The sequence below is a fragment of the Penicillium atrosanguineum genome (genome assembly GCF_028827265.1).
Source record: "Penicillium atrosanguineum strain IBT 20685 chromosome Unknown utg000008l_segment0_segment0, whole genome shotgun sequence".
Classification (NCBI taxonomy): Eukaryota; Fungi; Ascomycota; class Eurotiomycetes; order Eurotiales; family Aspergillaceae; genus Penicillium; species Penicillium atrosanguineum.
The window spans coordinates 1,728,957-1,748,477 of NW_026623140.1; the positions used below are offsets into that span (position 1 = coordinate 1,728,957).

The 19,521-nt window shown below is 51.8% G+C and overlaps 8 protein-coding genes across 8 annotated transcripts; 2 read left to right on the plus strand and 6 right to left on the minus strand.

Moving 5' to 3' along the window:
* Positions 1-127: 127 nt before the first annotated feature.
* Positions 128-664, minus strand: rps21 (40S ribosomal protein eS21; the record flags this gene model as incomplete). The annotated part of the gene is made up of 2 exons (XM_056890214.1): positions 128-362; positions 633-664. 2 exons carry the CDS (start codon positions 662-664, stop codon positions 128-130), a joined length of 267 nt encoding a protein of 88 aa, XP_056736705.1.
* A 264-nt stretch (positions 665-928) lies between these two features.
* N7443_010159 (NUDIX hydrolase) lies at positions 929-2,136 on the minus strand (the record flags this gene model as incomplete). Its single annotated transcript, XM_056890215.1, has 3 exons — positions 929-1,539; positions 1,591-1,943; positions 2,072-2,136. 3 exons carry the CDS (start codon positions 2,134-2,136, stop codon positions 929-931), a joined length of 1,029 nt encoding a protein of 342 aa, XP_056736706.1.
* A 531-nt stretch (positions 2,137-2,667) lies between these two features.
* On the minus strand, positions 2,668-4,574 carry N7443_010160 (putative IMP dehydrogenase; the record flags this gene model as incomplete). The annotated part of the gene is made up of 3 exons (XM_056890216.1): positions 2,668-3,809; positions 4,018-4,326; positions 4,385-4,574. The coding sequence occupies 3 exons, from the start codon at positions 4,572-4,574 to the stop codon at positions 2,668-2,670; spliced, it is 1,641 nt and encodes a 546-aa protein (XP_056736707.1).
* Positions 4,575-5,479: 905 nt separating this feature from the next.
* On the minus strand, positions 5,480-5,946 carry N7443_010161 (DUF952 domain-containing protein; the record flags this gene model as incomplete). Its single annotated transcript, XM_056890217.1, has 2 exons — positions 5,480-5,596; positions 5,656-5,946. The coding sequence occupies 2 exons, from the start codon at positions 5,944-5,946 to the stop codon at positions 5,480-5,482; spliced, it is 408 nt and encodes a 135-aa protein (XP_056736708.1).
* Positions 5,947-7,234: 1,288 nt separating this feature from the next.
* N7443_010162 (putative Ras GTPase activating protein) lies at positions 7,235-12,580 on the plus strand (the record flags this gene model as incomplete). The annotated part of the gene is made up of 3 exons (XM_056890218.1): positions 7,235-11,297; positions 11,355-11,633; positions 11,691-12,580. 3 exons carry the CDS (start codon positions 7,235-7,237, stop codon positions 12,578-12,580), a joined length of 5,232 nt encoding a protein of 1,743 aa, XP_056736709.1.
* A 483-nt stretch (positions 12,581-13,063) lies between these two features.
* On the plus strand, positions 13,064-14,969 carry N7443_010163 (ENTH domain-containing protein; the record flags this gene model as incomplete). The annotated part of the gene is made up of 5 exons (XM_056890219.1): positions 13,064-13,145; positions 13,243-13,274; positions 13,380-13,459; positions 13,523-13,604; positions 13,674-14,969. The coding sequence occupies 5 exons, from the start codon at positions 13,064-13,066 to the stop codon at positions 14,967-14,969; spliced, it is 1,572 nt and encodes a 523-aa protein (XP_056736710.1).
* A 1,108-nt stretch (positions 14,970-16,077) lies between these two features.
* On the minus strand, positions 16,078-17,289 carry N7443_010164 (adaptor protein NBP2; the record flags this gene model as incomplete). Its single annotated transcript, XM_056890220.1, has 1 exon — positions 16,078-17,289. One exon carries the CDS (start codon positions 17,287-17,289, stop codon positions 16,078-16,080), a length of 1,212 nt encoding a protein of 403 aa, XP_056736711.1.
* Positions 17,290-18,399: 1,110 nt separating this feature from the next.
* On the minus strand, positions 18,400-19,488 carry N7443_010165 (uncharacterized protein; the record flags this gene model as incomplete). The annotated part of the gene is made up of 1 exon (XM_056890221.1): positions 18,400-19,488. One exon carries the CDS (start codon positions 19,486-19,488, stop codon positions 18,400-18,402), a length of 1,089 nt encoding a protein of 362 aa, XP_056736712.1.
* Between the last annotated feature and the right edge of the window lie 33 nt (positions 19,489-19,521).

The window sequence follows — 19,521 nt, forward strand, 5'->3', positions numbered from 1 at the left end:
ACCATCGAGCCCTAGTTCATCTATCGCATATTAGTATCATTGTCAAGGATAGAAGGGAAAGAGTTGGTCTCACCATCATATCAACCCGTCAACACCCCCAGTGTAAACCACATCACAGGCAGGTAATTTACCGCTGGCTGGAGGCGGCCCACACGTTCTTGAGGTAACCGTCACGCTGAGCGAGACGGTTGAGGGAGTCGTCGCTCTCACCGCGGGCACGGACGAAACCGCACATGGCGTAGGTGTTGTTCTCGCCGGTGTAGCGGCCGTTCTCGTCAACCTTGCCGACGGAGATCTGGACAGAGGCGTGGTCGTTGGCCTTGATGATGCGGTTGGTGGCGCTGCACTTGCGGGGCACGTAGCTGTCGAGGGGAGGATATGTTAGTTTTTTCATGGTCCAATTTTCCACGTTGAAATATTCCCCTCCAATCCTGATGGTGTCGAGGGCCTGGCTGTTCAAAACGACATCGCATGATTTCCGTAGTCTGATCGCTATCCCATCCATTTGCGATCGACCCCGATTATCCATCTCTTGGTGCTTGGGAAATCGTGGATTGCGAATTGCGATTGCGGACAGCCAGGCTCAGGACACCGGGTTGAATTGTTGAAGGGCGAAGGACTCAAGCACATACAGATCGACGATCTCTCCCTTCTCGTTCTCCATTTTGGCGGATTTGGTGTAAGAGGTTTTGACGGGCGACGGTGAGGTTGGAGGTGGAGGGTTTTTTGGTGGCCCGTAAAATCAAAGACCCAAATGATTTGTGTGGGTCATGTGATCTTTTGTCGAGGGCTCGCGTGGTAGGAAGGCGGTAAGCGTGGATTTATCGCTTACCGCTATGGTGGGCCGTGGCAATACGGTCTATGTGGAGATTCCTAATTAGGTATGCGAAATCGCTGTAGATTGACATGGATGGGACCTTTATGTGATCTAAAGATTACTGTGACCTTCTCTACCCTCCTTGAGGGCATCCTTCTTCCAGGCAACATTCACCTCTCTCGCACTACCCTTTTTAAACCTCACAAGGACAACCCGATCCGACTCGCCTCGTTTTCCAGACCCCTTCAACTCGGGCCCAGGTTCATCCAGAGCCAGGACTGCCCGACCGTCCTCGCTCATCTTGAGCATCTTGGGCGAAATGTACTTTTCAGTCCAAGCAGGTGAGCCGGAGTGTACGAACTCGACCAGTGCCGCTCGACGTTTCTCCAACTCTTCCACGGACGCGCCCGATCGGGGTTCCTGATCCAGGAAGCCAGATGTCAAATGCAGGAGTAGGAATTGCGGCGGGAAGAGAATGATCTCCGCGCTCTTTGCGCGACGAAGCCACTCTGAAGCTGGGAGAAATTGCGCCTCGGTGACCTCGATACCACCATCGCTACTCGGGACTTGAATCTCTTCACGTTCGCCCTCAGCAGGAAGCTCCTCGAGCAACTTCTTATCCAGGTTGATTGGTAATGGCATGAAGTAGAGATACATTTGTGTCGTATACCGCTTCGGAACATTGGTCGGGGTAATCCAATGCGTGAATGGAATCAATTGATCTGTTCCAAAGATTAACCTCGGAAAAGTCCACTGAGAAAGGGCGTACTAACCAATATCTGGCTCGGCATTAGCATGCTGCTTCTTCAACCAGTCTGTGAACGTCACTTTGTTCTGGTGAATGAGTCGTCTGCCTTGCTCCCGGGTCTCTTCATTGACGACCAGCATCTTTCCGGAGTCTCGATCTTTAGCAAGCAAAATGCCACTCTCCTCAAAAAGCTCCCGAATAGCTCCACGTCGGTAAGCAGGAGAGTCCTCATGCACGGCATGCTCTTCAGCTGGTGGGAGTGGCCCATCCTGGCTCGAAAGGTTTCCGCCCGGGAACACATGAGCCGATGCAAAGGAGCTAGATGTCTGGACGCGGTGAAGAAGAAGAATCTCATTCCGTGGAGACACCAGAATCACACTATACCGTTGGTCAGTGAGCCTTCTTCTGTGGTCATTGAGTTATGGCCAACATCATCATGCCGAGGGACATTCTGAAGGACCGGCTATATGCGGCCAGGGTGTAAACCAATGCATGCACTAACTCACCTTGAACTGGGTCGAGGAACAGCCGGGGCCTTGTTTTTGTCAACGTCGCCTTTTTCCCGGGGCATTTTGGCGGACTGGGCTGCTGGCGCTGAGGTTGGATTTGATAAATAGTTCCTGACTGAAGCTCGGGTATTTCGCGTCGGTAAAGCCCGAAAGCGCGCAATGCGAAGTGATGACCGATTATCCTGAGTTCTCGGGTTCAAAGGGTATCGTTTGGCCAACCCAGATACTAATAAACGGCGACAGAGGTGTTCAGATAAAATAACAGACATTGCCCAAAGTTGTGTGACGGCCCGTGGTTATAGTCGAGGACAAAACCCGAGAGCCTAGGCATATCCTTGTACCCCGCGTCCGCCTTGGCCGCGCTCGGGCTTGCCGATAGCCGCGCCATGTGCTTTGACTTTGTCTACTTTATTAATCTACAAATGCACAGATGGTGTTTGGAACAGTATGCTCATTAATTGAAAAGCGTAACTCCTCAAGTCGTAACTCCTACCCATATCGTACCCCATTTTTTATTTTCACCATGTCTTCGTGCGGATAATCCCAAATCATATTCACAGCGGGAACGTCCATAGTTCAAAGAAGCCTAGCTCTTACGCGTAAAGCTTCTTGTCGTAGCTGTGAAGACCGTGGACATTACCCTCGGTCATAGCGCTGGCGGAACGCATCTCGAAGCGAACGGAACCGTTGTTGACACCGGCGTGCAGATCGTCGAGGCTGCGAACACCCATGTCCTGCAGGGAGTGCTGGACACCGGTCACGAGGTAAGGGATGAACTTGGTGACGGAGCCACGGTCGAGGACAGAGCCAGCGACACCTTGGGCAACCAGAACGTTGGACTTCTCGGAGAAGTAACGGGCGGTACCAGCGTTGCTAGCCTTGTTGTCCTTAGAACCGGCGGCCGCCTTCTTGTCCTCCATGGCAGCGATACTGCCCATACCACGGTAGGCCTTGACGAGCTGACCCTCGTTGGAAACGTAGTACTCGCCGGGAGACTCAGTGGTACCGGCAAGGAGACCACCCATCATAACGGTGCTGGCACCGAGGGCCAGACCCTTGACGATGTGGCCAATGTTCTGGATACCACCGTCGGCGATACAGGGAACACCGAAGCGAGCAGCGAAAGAGGAGACGCTGCGAACAGCGGCGGCCTGGGGACGACCGACGGCCATAACCTCCTGGGTGATACAAGCGCTACCGCTGCCCATGCCAATTCTCAGGCCATCGACACCGGCGGCAATCAGGATAGCAGCCTGCTCACGAGTGACAACGTTGCCACCGATAACGTCGATCTGGGGGAAAGTCTGCTTGACGAACTTGACCATGTCAACCATGAACATGGAGCTACCGTTGCTGGAGTCCAGGATGACAATGTCAAGACCAGCCTCAACAAGCAGCTTAAGACGGAGCTTGTCCTCCTCGCGAGTACCAATAGCAGCAGCACAGATCAGCTGCTTGGAGTCGGGGAGCTTGGAAGCCAGGGGGTAGTGGAGGTTCTTCATCAAGTCTGTGCGAGATAGCAGGGAGACAATGTTGCCGGCCGCGTCGACGATAGGGAGCTTGCCCTTCTTGGACTGACGGAGAACCTCGTTGGCCTCAGCCAGAGTGGTACCAGCGGGAGCAGTGACCAGGTCAGTGGACATGATCTCAGTGACGGGGTCATTAAGGTCGCGGTGGAACTGAATGTCACGGGAGGTGACCATGCCAATGAGCTTGGACTTGAGGGTTCCGTTCTCTGTTGTATAACAGCTGGTTAGCATTCATGCTAGACAACCATTGAGTGGACAAGGTATGTAATAGGAGTGCGATCAGTTGAGAATCGGTTCTCTACAGCGCAACTCTCGTTGCTCCAGTGGAACGAAAGTTATATAGAAAAGATGATGGGTCATCATGCAAAGGTGGTGATGGGATAAAACAGAACAAAAAAATTGTGATCGACTTACCAGTGACGGGGAAGCCACCGAAACCCCACTTGGCCTTCAGCTCCTTGACCTCGCCAACGGAGCACTGGGGAGAGAGGACGACAGGATCCAGGATGAAGCCGTTCTCGTATCTCTTAACCTTGCGGACCATCTCGGCCTGATCCTCGGGGGCACAGTTGTGGTGAATAACACCGAGACCACCGAGCAGGGCCATGTGGATAGCCATGTTGTGCTCAGTGACGGTGTCCATGGGGGACGACAGAAGGGGGGCCTTCAGCGAGATACGCTTGGTCACAGGGGTATCAAGGGAAACATCAGAGGCAGGGAAGCCTATATCGAGATGTTATTAAGATGGCCTCGGATCATTCCCCAAGTGAGATCGCCTTACCGATGTAACCGGGCAGGACCAGGAAATCGTTGTAGGTCAGAGCACCGTGCTTGTCGGAGTCAAGGAGAGTGTCCACATCCAGGCCATCCTGGGTAGTGTAGGTCTTCACGACCTCGAGAGCCTTGGAGTAGTCCACGATCTCAGCCTTCATGGCGGCACCGGGCGCGGCCTCCTTGTCGGTGATGGGCATAATTATTAGAAAGAAGGGATCTCGGATGCCAGGAAATGATGGGGTATAAAAGGCAATCAAGGATCAATCAACAGGAATGAAACAATCTGTTGATGGAGAGAGACCAGCTTTCCCAAAGAAAAGAAAAGAAAAGAAAAAGTTCGACGAAGAGTTCCAGCTTTTCTTTTCCGCGCACGGCCAGCCGGAGGGGACCTTACCCCATCGAGAGTAGCGTACCGTCCTTTTTTTTTTTTTTTTCACCGTTCGGAGCACTGATTGGCTGGATAAACGAGAGATGCTCGGGCGGTGAGTTTGAGCTGCTTAGCAATGATGACTCGAGGGCAGAGGTTATTTGAGGTGCCTAAAGTAAAGATGGGAGGCGAAGTAGTCGTCTATTCTTTTCCAAAGATGTCAGTCATTCGAATTGCAGTAGGATGATGGTGAAGGAAACAAATCGCTGCCCACACGAACTCCGCGACGTTTGAATATTGGGACTGAAATTCAAATCGTCTGCCTCGTGAACCATGGCAAATAATTTTGCGTTTACCAGAAGTTCCATCTATGGATGGAACTGTCTCGTGAACTAGAGACCTAACACCTTTTCGTGGCAGTGACTCGACAGCAACCTGACGACAACAGGATTGACATGAACACCAGCCGTGACCATTTTGCTCCTTTGGCCAAGTTCCTGTGGAGGCAAATTGGTCCTTTCCACTCATCTAGTCTACTATTCTAGTCTATAAAGCAAATATGTAAGCAGACGGACAAATTATTCAGGGTTGTATTGTTATGCATCACATATCCATGCGGCTGAAGAACGTACTGGCATTTCAGCTTCATGTCTGGGACTTGAATTTAGACACTTTTAGTGGCTAAACTATATATTTGTCACTCATGATGGATCTCAATGCAACCAGCACATCTGACTAGTACAATAGCCAGGGTTCCGCCCCTTCTAACGCCTTGTCCCAACCATCCTCATTCTGCCATATCGCGATGCTCTCCACCTCCTCTTTGCCCAACTTCAGTCCATTATACAAGTGCTTTCAATCGTTTAGTGAAATTCTTTCATTTCAATGGTTGAGGTAGCTGTATTACTCACCGGGAACAAACCCTCACCCGGCCGGGGCCCGCACACCTTTGCGTCGGGCGACTCCCAGCGAATATCTTGAATAACTCGTCCGTACTCGATGCGCAAAATGTACACGACCGGGTCATCTTTAAAAAACATTTTCAACGTGTTGGGCACCTGGTGCGCCATGGAGAGGTGGACAAATCCGGAGTCTTGGTCGAGCTCGCTGACCGGCAGGCGCTCGGGGATAGGCTCGCGGATGGGCGCGTTGGAGGCAACAATTTTGTAGAGATAGCGCGGCTGGGTCTCAAGCGCTGCCATGATGGCGATGTGAGGAAGTTCCAATGTTGTGGTTGTTCGGGAGTGAGAGGTAGGAATGGCGGTTGGAGCATGTCATTATTCTCGCGTTATTCTCCTGGTTGGCGGGGTCGACGGTTCGACCGGCCATGTTTAGAAATCGCGCGCCACGGCCCATGGAAACTTCCGATGTAGCTCTTAGGCGTTTGATAGGCATATGTGGTCTTTGTTACCCCCCTCCCATTTAATTTCAGGATGAAACTTGATGGCAGTCACATCGGTATACTTCCTTCATATATTGTGGAGTACTCAAAATGTACACCTGACTCGCGAGATAAGCTTTTCTTACCTCGAAAGATTCTAATGAAGAGAAAACTAGACCGACAGTGAAGACCAAGGTACGAGACCATGAGAGGCAATCTACTCTGCTTGTTTACCCCAAGACCTCGCGTTGCATTGCGCTAGGACTGTGGCAGCGCGGAAGGGGCCAACCAAGTCCAAGTAAATCTTTCAAGACCGTTCAAGAGGTCGGCAAAAGGTATTTGCGAAAAGGATACTTCAGCCATGTTTTCAAAGCAAATTATTTTTCCAATGTCACGAAGATACAATTTCCTGATTGAGAGGAAGTCAAGTATAGCAACCAAATGAACCTAGGGACGGTAGAGACAGGTTAAAGCTGATGGTCGCACGGGGCTACGGAATCCAAAACCTGCCGAATGGATCTCAGCAACACCTGCCAAGACTGCCGGTATCTTCCCTGTCTGACAAGTCCAACACACCAATTAGCCATAGATTGATAATTAAGAGGGAAGAAAAAGAAAAGAATGAAATGATAATAGCTAGTTCAGATCTCGAAATTCGAGATTCGTGTCTTCATGGGCATCTGAACACGTGATCCGTGGCTGATGATCGGCGATCGCCGCCAAACTCGATTGGGAGGTTTGTTTATGTCCAACAGTGGGTGGGAAGATCCAAGATCCCGGTTCGCTCCTACCGTCCCCCACTGTCAACAAGAGTTCCATCATCGGAGGGCCCTGCTGGAGCCGCACACCTTCACCATCACCTATTCGACTTTCGACTTTCGACTTTCGACTTTCGCGTTTGTCAACTTGTCAACTTGTCACCGCTTTCACCCACTTCCTCCGTGCACGCTCACCGGGTCTCACATTCCAACCGCTGATCCGAAATAACAAACCCAGTCTTTCAAAGCTCGGACCGAACCAAAATCCTCCGCCTCTGCTTGTAAAGCAGGGATGCGGTCAATCGAGAACGAGACTCTCTCTCCGATTTTCGCAACCTCGTCGCGACGGTAATGGTAATGTCGACACAATTCCCATCGTTCAAGCGGGCCCATACGGATCTCCCGGCGCAGTCATCCAGTCCGTTGCGGAACGGCTCAACTGCGTCAACAAACTCCTCTGCATACTCCATTGCGTCCAGCTCATTTGCACCAAGTCGAACAAGCACGGTCTCATCCAATGCGTCGATTCAGAGCAACCTAGGCCATCACCGAGGAAAGAGCGAAGCCGGTCTCTTAACCATGGACACGGCCGGACAGGGAAACAGGGCAAATGCCGGGTCGACATATGAGAACATTCGTCGCTCTTTACGACCTTTGCAACAGGCACCAAACATTACCCCATCTGCCCCCAAGACCGGCGGGTATCGACACTCGCGTAGCAACACTATCGATGACCACCAGTTCAGCAAGTCAAATCGGCCCAGTACTCCCGAATCGCACCAGGTCCACTTCAAAGAAAATGAAACACCTCGCTATAGATCGCCTGTGCTTGAACCTCAAACACCTCCCCGTGGTACCTCGCCTCGAAACTGGTCCCCGACTCCAACCCCAGCGTCGCCGCTCTCCTCATCACCTCAGAAGACGCTCTCAAACAGCCCTCGCCCTCCACCGCTGACCACCGCTCTATCTGCACCCGAACTCGAAACTTTGCAAAAATCAGCGACGGGCCACCTCAGGACTCTCTCCAAAATCGCTCAGTCTGGCGAGACAGAGGAATTCAAATTCGGCACAACAACCCCGTCGGTCGTTGGTCTGCAAGGACGGCGACGTTTGAAGCGCGCGGACTCGGTTGCTGGGAGAAATGGCGCCCGGTCGCCAGAGAAGCCCAAAGTGTCCTCCTGGGCAGCAGGTAACTGGATGGATCAGCAACGTCAATTCTTGCAAGCCTATGAATACTTGTGCCATATTGGTGAAGCCAAAGAGTGGATCGAGCAGGTAATCGAGAAGCAAATTCCTCCGATTGTTCAGCTAGAGGAGGGTTTGCGGGATGGCGTTACTCTCGCAGAGGTGGTTCAGGCTATGTACCCGGATCGGCCTCTGCGCATCTTTCGTAACCCAAAGCTGCAATACCGTCATTCAGATAATATCGCCGTCTTCTTCCGCTTCTTAGACGAGGCCCAGTTGCCGGAACTGTTCCGATTCGAGCTGATCGATCTTTACGAGAAAAAGAACATCCCCAAGGTCATCCACTGCATTCACGCCTTGTCCTGGCTGCTCTTCAAAAATGGAATGCTCGACTTCCGCATGGGAAATTTGGTTGGTCAACTCGAGTTTGAGCACCATGAACTCGAGAAAACCCAGAAAGGCCTTGAAAAAGCAGGCGTCAGCATGCCGAGCTTTGCGGGCATGGCTGCGAATTTCGGCGCAGAGCCTGAGCCTGAACCTGAACCCGTCGAATCAGAGGAGGAACGCATCGATCGGGAGCTACATGAAAATGAAGCTTCAATTGGAGATTTCCAGGCCCAAATCAAAGGAGCGATGATGCGCTTGAAGCTTGGGAATACGATGAACGATCTTTGGGACTTCGAGCCTCTGCTCATTGAGTTGCAGTCGCGCCTGCGTGGAGACTGGGCACGACAAATCAGCTCATATCGACTGAGCATGCGCCAGTTTGCAGTCCAACTCCAAGCAGCCAGCCGAGGGTTTATCGTACGACATCGCCAGCAAGGAGAGATGCAATGGCGAAAAGACCAAGAATGCGATATTCTGGAGCTGCAAAGCCTCATCCGCGCCTCGAAGGCGCGAGCTCGAACGAATGTTCTGCAATCCCGCATTCAAATGGAAGAGCATGGGATCAAGCAACTCCAAGCTGCCATCAGAGGCGCCCTCAGGCGCAAGGATGTTACCGACCAGTACGAAGAAACGCATCATGCCGAAAACGATGTTATGACCCTGCAGGCAGCAGTTCGAGGTGCTCTGCAAAGAAAGCACAGAAGTATGCAATCTCAGGCGTTTGAAGAAGCTAGCAGCCCTGTGAGGTCACTGCAGGCAGCAATCCGAGGTGCTTTACAACGAAAGCAAAGGAGTGTGCAGTCACAAGCCGTTGAAGAAGCCAGCAAACCTGTGAAGTCACTGCAGGCAGTGATTAGAGGAACATTTGCTCGCCAAAACATCTCCCAAATTAAGAAGTCCCTTAGCAATGAGGTACCTGCCATCACATCACTGCAGTCTTTTGCTAGGGCTCTAGCGGCCAGAAATCAGCAATCACAGCTCGTTAACGCTCTCAAATCCACCGAAAATGGATGCATTCAGTTACAAGCATTCATCCGAGGTGCTGCCTCAAGAAAAGACAACTCAGCTCTGAGCTCTGAGCTGGCCCAGCATACATCGGCCGTGACCAACCTGCAGGGGATGCTCAGAGGCAAAGCCATGAGACAGTTCCTGGAGTCGCAGCGAGCAGCGTTGGCGGACCAAGAAAGCACAATTTTGGACTTGCAGTCAACGGCGCGGGCTACCCTTCTGCGCAAGGACTTGGATGCCGACCGACAAGCTCTGCAGAAAGAAGAACTTTCCATTGTGGACCTCCAAGCTCTTGCTCGTGCAGCCATCTGCCGAATCGAGGTTGGCAGCATTCTCTCCCGGCTTGAAGAACATGAAGAGGAAGTTGTGGACCTCCAAGCATTGGCTCGCGCCATGCTCGTTCGAGTCGAGGTTGGCAACATGCTGGCTGATCTTGAAGAGGATGAGGACATCATTACCGATTTCCAGGCTCGAATTAGAGGACTGATTATTCGCAATCGCTTTGAGGAGAGACGGCGTCACTACAACGAGAATATGGAGAAGGTTATCAAGGCCCAGAGTGTCATCAGAGGCCGCATTCAGGGTCAGGCTTACAAGAGTTTGACTAATGGCAAGAACCCCCCTGTTGGAACCGTCAAAGGCTTCGTACATCTCCTCAACGACAGCGACTTTGACTTTGATGAAGAGATCGAGTTTGAGCGCTTGCGAAAAGTCGTGGTTCAGCAAGTTCGACAGAATGAAGAGGCGGAGCAGTATATCAGCCAGTTGGATATCAAGATTGCCCTCCTTGTCAAGAATAAAATCACGCTTGATGAAGTTGTCAAACACCAAAAGCACTTTGGGGGACACATTGGCAACTTGCTGTCCAACACCGAAATATCTTCGAAGGATCCATATGATCTCAAGGCGTTGAATAAGACGTCGAGGAGAAAGCTGGACCAGTACCAGGTGTTTTTCTTCCTTCTTCAAACGCAATCCCAGTATCTGGCCCGCCTGTTCCGTCGACTTCGTGAGATCAACACGTCGGACAAGGAGTATGAGAGAATCAGGCTCCTGATCATGGGTCTTTTCGGATACTCACAGAAACGCCGTGAAGAATACTACCTTGTCAAACTCATCGCTCGCTCTGCCAAGGAGGACATTGAAAACTTTGCCTCCCTCCCCGAGTATCTGCGCTCTACTTCCTTCTGGAACAAACTCTTTGGTTCATACGCAAAGTCACCCCGAGACCGAAAGTTCATGCGTGATGTTATGGGTACCATGGTGAAAGAGTCTATTATTGCGAACCCCGACCTTGATCTCGAGAGCGACCCGATCCAGATCTACCGCTCCTCTATCAACAATGAAGAGCTGCACACGGGTCAACGCAGCCGACGCCCCGCAGACCTTCCCCGGGAAGAAGCGATCAGGGATCCCGAAACCCGAGAGACTTTCATCCAACATTTGCAAGATCTGCGCGACCTTGCCGATCAGTTCTTCACAGCCTTCGAAGATTTCCTGTACCGGATGCCTTTCGGTACCAGATATCTTGCCCAGCAAATGTATGACAACCTCATCGCACGATTCTCGAACGAGGACCCTGGCTTTATCCTTCAAACAGTCGGCCATTGGATCTGGAAGAATTATTTCCAACCTGCAATGCTCGAGCCAGAAAAGTACGGCGTTGTGGAGCGCGGTTTGACCCAGGAACAAAAGAGAAATCTCAGCGAGATCGCCAAGGTCGTTGCGCAGGTCGCTTCCGGAAGACTCTTTGGGGCAGAGAATGTCTACCTCCAACCTCTTAACTCCTACATCGGCGAGTCAATACAACGGCTAGGTCGAATCTGGGGTCAAGGTACGTTCTTTTCTACTGCTTTTTTTCTTCATCATTCGGTGTGCTAACTTGAGACAGTTATCTCGGTCCAGGATGCAGAGTCCTACTTTGACATTGACGAGTTCAATGATCTTTACGCCAAGGCTAAACCGACTTTGTATATTAAGATGTCCGATATCTTCTCCATTCACCAACTTGTGGCCTCAGAGATCGAGTTCATGTGCCAAAACCCTGATGACATCCTCAAGCAGTTTGTCAGAGAACTTGGCAATGTGAAACGCAATGAGAGCGAATTGATGGGCGTCAGCACTACTGAGATCAATCTCACGCTGAACCCGAAACTGGCCCAGATGGAAGGTATGAACAATTCTATTATATCTTGTCATTCGTCAACATCCGCTAATCATACTACAGATCCAGAGGCCGAGGTCAAAGCACTCTTCATGGAAACTAAGCGATGCATCCTTTACATTATCCGTGTTCAAACTGGTGCCAGCCTCATGGACATTATGGTCAAACTGCCCACTGATGAAGATGAGGCAAGGTGGCAGACATTGGTTCGGGAGGAGCTACACACCAACAACCCTCGACGTGGCGCTTACGGCGAGGCTAGCACGTTGATTGACATCGGCTCAATGACCTACTCTGAGCTCAAGGGCACTGCTCTTGAAAACATCCTTCGTCTTGAGCAGGCAGGCAAGATCTCTCGACACAACCACTACCAAGACCTCCTGAATGCGATTGCTATCGACATTCGCACAAAGCACCGTCGGCGAATTCAACGAGAGCGAGAGCTGGAGGGAGCACGCCTCACGTCCACGCGTCTCAATGATCAAGCCCTCTATCTGGACCAGCAGCTCAAGACCTACAACGATTATATTGAACAGGCTATGATCACACTCCAGAACAAGAAAGGCAAGAAGCGCTTCCTAATGCCTTTCACCAAACAATGGGATCACCAAAGAGAACTTCAGAAATCCGGCAAGGTGTTCAAGTTCGGGTCCTACAAGTACTCTGCTCGCACCCTGGCCGACCGAGGTGTCTTGGTTGCTTGGAAGGGCTATTCTGAGCGCCAATGGGACCGCGTGGACTTGACTATCTCCAGTAACGAAGTTGGAGTTTTCACGCTCGACGGCAGCAGTGGCAACATGATGGTGCCCGGTGCCAATGCACAGATCCCATTGGATGATTTGCTCCAGGCCCAATTCAACAACACACAATTCATGGACTTCTTCGAGGGTCAGATGCGTGTTAATGTGAACCTTTTCTTGCATTTGATTATGAAGAAGTTCTACAATGAGTGAGCTTCATGTTGATGGCTATGACGAAGGATGATTTGGGTGGGCATTCATAGTAATTTTTTTTTTTTACCCTTTTTTGTTTTACTTCTTTGTTTAGATACCTAGGGTATTTGTTTCATGCGTTTTTTGGATAGCGAATGATGTCTCGGTCTATACGAGTCCCCGAATGAAATGTACAGAATATGACAACGTCAGCTCCATACATCTTGTAGGCTTTGTAGGCTTTGTAGGCTTTGGTGGCGAAGGAGGAAGTATACCGTCGCCGGGGTCAGGGGCTGCCACGTGACTGCGTGGCGCGTGGGAATCGGCCAGCTGGAAACCGGCCAACTTCCCCCTCCAAGGACAACTCTCCTCTAACACCGCAACTCTGGCGGGCTTCGCTTTCTTGTCTTTGACTTTCAATCGCCTGAGCTGCCTGATAATCAAAAGCATTCCTCCCATTTCCCTTTACGTCCCCTTCCGCCTGACAACAGTCCACCCCTCGCCATGGACTTCTCCAAGATCCAAGATCAGGTCAGCAACCTGTCCTTGTATGACCTCAAGGCTGGTGTTCGCAAGGTGCAAAATGGTATGTTATGATTCCTCATATCTATCTGTGTTGCGATCTCAGGCGACCTGCATTTGTCTCGCAATCCCGGGAAACCGAGCTGACCGCTCCGTCATAGCCGTCATGAACTATACCGAGATGGAATCCAAGGTTCGTACCCAACCACGACCCGCCGCGCCACAAAATACTCCATGGAATACGATCCGACGATCCGAGGATTCAGAAACATGAATCAAGCTGACCTCTGCGGACTAGGTCCGGGAAGCTACAAACAATGAACCCTGGGGTGCCTCGACCACGTTGATGCAGGACATTGCCAATGGAACACACAGCTAGTCAGTGACACTTCTGTCCCATGGCCGATCGCAATGCGCACATGCTTATTCTATTCACAATAGCCAATTGCTCAATGAGATCATGCCTCTAATCTACAAGCGTTTCACCGATAAGGCCGCGGAGGAGTGGCGACAGATTTACAAGGTATGGGAGGGTTGCGCTACGATCACCAAAATCTCATCATACTGATATTGTTATTCTTGCGAACAATAGAGTCTGCAGCTTCTCGAATTCCTCGTCAAGAACGGATCAGAGCGGGTAGTCGACGACGCGCGGTCTCACATGTCGCTTTTGCGGATGCTTCGGCAATTCCACTTCATTGATCAGAACGGCAAGGATCAAGGTATCAACGTCCGCAACCGATCCTCAGAGTTGGTGAAGCTGTTGGGCGATGTCGACCAGATTCGCAACGAGCGCAAAAAGGCAAAGTCCAACCGAAACAAGTTCGGTGGATTCGAGGGTGGAATGGGCGTTGGAGGAATGTCTTCTAGCTCCTCCGGCCGTTACGGTGGCTTCGGAAGTGACAGCATGGGATACGGTGGATATAGTGGCGGCGTGTATGGTGATGGCGGAGGCTTTGGCGGAGATAGTGGTGGTGGTGACTTTCAGGACACCAGCACCAGCACCAGCCGCCAGGGTAACCGCTTTGACGAATACGACGAGTACGACGAGGGAGAAACGAGCGCACCGCGGCGCCAGCCTGCGTCTAGCGCAAAGAGGGAACCTAGGAAGCCGGAGCCTACACCCGCGCCTGCGCCTGTAGCGGACCTCTTCGATTTCGGTGACGATGAACCTGTTACCACTTCCACCGCTGCCGGTAAGCAGCCCGCTGGCAGCGCATTGAACATGCTAGAATCGACGCCTGCCGAGGATGATGACTTCGACGACTTCCAGTCCGCCACACCGGCGCCCTCCGCACCAGCCTCGAACCAATTCGGCATTGCGCCTCCCGCCTCCCACGGCAGCACAACCTCCAGCACCCAATTCGTGGCGCCTGTACCCGTTTCGGCCTCGCAGGGTAACAACATCAACGGCATTGTTGGTTTCACATCGGCGACTCCCACCCCATCCACCAGCTCAATGACCTCGCCCGTGTCGCAGTACTCCTCCATGCAGCAGCCCATGGCCCCTAAGCCCTCAGGCTACCAGGCCGCCACACCCAACTACTTCACCAGCGTAAACACTAACCCCGCACCCGTCTCATCGCACGCCGCTACGTCTTCGATCTCATCCACGGCCTCCCCAGTCACCGCGAACAAGCCCGCCGCCAACACAGCAGCCAAGAAACCATCTGGTGATGCCTTCGGTTCCCTCTGGTCCACCGCTAGTGCTAGCGCCGGCATCCAAAAGTCCAACAGCAACGCAAACAAGGGTCCTAACCTTGCCAGCATGGCCAAGGAGAAGGCCAGCGCCGGAATCTGGGGCGCCCCCGCTTCCTCCGGCGGTGCCTCAGCACCCCAGTCCCAGCAGAAGCAGGGCGGCTCAGCATTCGACGATTTGCTCGGTTGATCTCGAGACCCGTACTTGCTTGTTTAATCCTCCCCTTCCCTTTTGTTGGATACTGAGTCCAGGTTTCAACATAATTTCAGACTTCATCTTCATTTCTTGGTTTCTCTTTTTCACCCTCCTGCTTTCCATTCGATTTTGTTCCTTTAGTCTGGAATGTTTTCACTTTAGCAGAGCTCATTTTGAAAATTCTCTTCTTGATGTTTGAAATCTCGTCGTGTCTTCTCTCATAGTAAAATGCTCGCTGTTATATCTTTCCTTGTCATGATGATCTATAACCATACCTATATTCTTTTGTCCAAGTCCATTGCAACAAGCCATATGAGGTCCGATGCTACTCAGATATGGTTGATGAAAATATAATTCTCTTCTCTCATCTAAGGTTCTGTTACGAGATTTAAATGTACGAGACCTAGGGGTATTTTCGAGACTAAATATAATTCAAAATCAGTCTACGAGAACCAAAATAAATAGCTGTAGTGTTGAATAGGCATTACGCTGATGCTAATTGATGCTAGGACAACGCCTGCGCTGAAGGAAGCTAGATACATATGCAAGAAGCGGAGGAGAGGTCTGGGGGAACAGGCAATTGTATGGCAGAAAACAAGAAAAGAAATGTTGAAGAATGGGAATGCGCATGTCCGAGAGACAATAAGACCATCTCTAGCGCTTTCGTCCCAGGTAGAAGTGAAAATTGTGGGATATCAAGAGTAGAAGTGAAGGTTGGAGGAAATCATTCGTCAGTCAGGTTGAGGGTGGCGTTTTCGGACAAAGGGGATTGGTTTGTGACCAGGTGAAGCGATTGTAGGCTTAAGAATGTCGAGGTTGGCTTGTGATTTGTGAGCCAAGACTCGTGGTCTACTCGGTCTATTTCCTTGTTAATGCTATTGCCGACCAGATGGCAGTGTACGCCGGTCGACATAAGACAAGGCAGACTGGGCGTGCGCTTCTTTGAAGGCCTCTGGACCCTTCGTATGAAGAAAGGCAAAATGGAGACCTTCGCAAGCCGGGGTCATCACCGTCAGGTTATCTCGAGAAGCCGAGCCATGCCGGAGCTGCCGACTGTGCTCTTGGTCGAGTGAAGCCGCGTCGTGGGGTTTGAAGAGATGGCTCAAGTCTTAGTTAACGTACTAGAGCGTTTACCAGCGCCATCAGCAGTCTTTCCGGTCTCTAATGTGGCGTGGGGTTCTTGAGTGCCATCAAGTGAGACGGTGACAGGAGCGTCGCCATTGAGCCCTTTATGATACTCCTGAGTCGGAGTCGAAGTATGACTATCTTCGGTGCCATCTATACTGATGGATCCGCTGCTTTCTAAGACGTCCGGCCCGGGTTCTCCGTTCAACGAGGTCAGTCCACCTTCGATGTCGCGCAGAAGCCGGACAAATTCCTCGGGAACAAGACCGTTCTCTCCGGTCTTTGGGTCTTCTGCCACCAACCACCCCTGGCCGTGCCGGTAGGAGACATAAATGACTTGACCCTCTGTAAGAGGGAGTTCGTTTTCGTGTTCACGAACAAAGTCAAAGAGTGCCACGGCCTTACCATGCATCTCCTCGTCGGGGCAACCAACGGCGAATTGATAGTCATTTGAATATCGATCCCCGTTCTCTGATTGGAAACCTGCATCTGGAACATAATCTTGCTGGTTGCCATACATGTACGAATATCGCCCTTCGTTTGCGGGGACTGTGACGTACTCTCCACCAGGTCCGTCATCCATCGCATCGCCGCCATTGACATAGTATGTTTCCGTACCATCAGGGTTTAACCCCACAAATGTGCGATCCGTTTGCCCGGTGCTCAACATGCCGTTCTCGTCAACCATGCTATTCAACCCTGCAGTGGACTTATGGCGCTGACGCGACGTAGTCACAACGGGACTATGCAAATCCTCATCTTCACTGTATGGAGGTCCATCTCCGAAGGACATGGCCGGAAGTTGCTGATGGCCCGGGGCTGGAGCACTCTCTGTACTCCACGGGCCTGTAGCCCATGGTCCCTTCGAAGTGTCCCACGAAGGGGGCGGGTCAGACAAGCGGCGGTATTCGCTAGCCGGCGTGGACACTTCCGAGGCGCGCGGAGGCGGTGGTCCATAGTGCAGAGGGTGGATCGGAGGGTAGGCAAAGTCTCGCACAAGGGCGTAGGGAAGACTGGAATGGAAGATGGGGAACACGTGCGAGCCTGGGCGCGAGCGATTCTGGGAGAAAGAGGAAACGTTGGAGTACAAGGACAGGCGATCCTTTGCACTCGGCGACTGTTTCACTGTGCCATCCGTGAGAATGGGCGGCAGCACCGACAGGTTGTTCGGCGATACCGGTTCGGACATCTTGGGTAGACAGGTTATTGGTTCCCAAGCGGTCGATGTTGAGAATAGTAGGTATCGAGTCGACTGTTCAGTAAGGAATGATGGAATTGTTCATCGATCGCGTCGCCGAGACTCTATTTTTGCATTGCGATTGGTGACGCGCCAACAGTATCCCACTTTGCGATTGAAACCGAGCTGTGGAAATGTTTGGGCCACAATACCGAAACTATGGAGAACACGGGGTCCTTTCACGATGCACACAACCTCCCAACCACAGTCCAACAAGACCAGATAAGTGTATTGCCCAGATCCAATAGGGCGTGGACGAGGACCCGCACAGTTGGGGACTCGGGAATTGGGAAAGCTGAATGAGGGGAAGAGGGTTCAAGGGCACCGAACGGGGGTCACCGAATGACGGGTCCGGAGGGTAAGAGCGGACCCCGGGTGGATGAGGTTGAGACAGTTCTTCCGGCGCGAGTTGTCAAGGGTGTGGTGATCGGAACGTCGTTGTTCCAGACGTTGTCCCGCAGATGAAACCGTCTATAATTAGATTCTGTGATCGCAGAGCGTCAGATATAAATGCACCGCAGGCACAGCGCTTAGGGAAGTGGATAGTAGGAAACGCTGGGCGGTTCAACTTCTGACCAGATTAGGGGGCCAGGATGATCTCGTGGCCCTCAACCAACATTGAACAGGAGGGAAATGTGAGCGGCTCGGAGAATGGGGCATACCTTAAGGTACCTCTAGATCTCACTCTTTCTCTTCGCCCTTGTAAGGTATTGATCAGCAGCGGGGGGTCGCTCCGGGTTCGCAGTGTGGTTTGCCGAGGCCTCAAGGGGGAAACCAGGTTCTCAGTCAGAGAAGAAAGTTGAACAGGCGCTTCTCGTCTTCACAGAGCCCACAGCCTCCTGTGTGAATTGAAGGTGCTTGAAGGGACTTAGTAATCACGTCACGTGCCATCTAGCGTGTTTCAGATTTGGCACCATTCCGTTTCAGGGAAATACATCTCTAAGTATATCTTTGGTTTTGACTTCTTTGTGCTCTTTGTCGACTTGGGCTCGATTGAATGGAAGGTTTGTTTCATTTTTGGTTCTATATGCAAACATTCTCTGATCAAAGCTCACTATCTGTCTATTGTCCCGCGCTCGTAGCCCCCGTCGCCTGGCACTCTCGAACGGTCACAGTCTTCTCCATTGTTCGCCAGGCAGTCTCGGTGACTGTAGGAATCGTGGAAGTGAAGGTCTGCCAGATTGTTGTAGCAGTTGCAGATGACTCTGAAGATGCGGCTGATGATGACGATGATGACGACTCTAACGGCGATTGGGTTGCCTTGGCAGACCCATCCTCATCCAGATCGGCAAATTCCGACGGAATGGCTGCACTGTCGAGATTCTGATCAGTGGCATAGCTATCCTGCTCTTGTGAATGGCTTGTGGTTGTACCAGTGACATCTATGTCCATGCAAGTGGTGTAGATCTCTTTCTTGCCCTGTGGGTATGTTGGATCGACACCTGGCGCGGTGGGCCAGTCCCACACCCAGTAGAGCGTGTACAATTTCCCCGATGGGGCAGTGGCTGGCAATTGAACATCTTGTTGACACCAGAGATCGGCTCCCATCAGCGAATTGGCCTGGTGCGGGTATTCTGTCTGACGAGCCTCTGAGATATTCCCAGTGTTGATCTGATAGCAGCGGCCGTCGTCGAAATTCTGCGTTGACAGAAGAACGCCTCGCTTGTCGCCCCCAGTGCCATCTGCGGTCCAAGCACCGTGAACATCAAGGAGGGTTTCTCCAACCTTGGGCTCCGTCGTTCCGTAGACGTAAACGGTGCCTCGGTTTTTGGGCTTCCCAGGTTGGTTCCAAGGAAGAGTAACATGGCCGTTCTCTTGGTAGCGGAGTGCAATTGCCGCGCCAGCGCTGGCTTTCAGTCGAGGGCTACCGTCGCTCTGAGTTTGGGTCTGCTGGGTGTTCTTGCACAGCTTGTCGGTGGGGAGAACCAGGGTCACATTTGCGGAACCATCGGGTGGAATCAAGTAGGTCATGGTCGTATCATTGAATCCGGGTGCCGTGCGAAGCCAGTTCCCCCGAGCGTAGCCTGGCGTGCCGGTAAATGTTCCATTTGCCGCGATTACAGTGAGTTGTTCCACCCATGAATGCGCGGTGGCGAATAAAACAAATGTGGGAAGGACCCAGAAGGTCTGAATAATGCTGTCAAGCTTCATGGTATTTTTCGAGGGCGATGAAAGAAGGAAGGA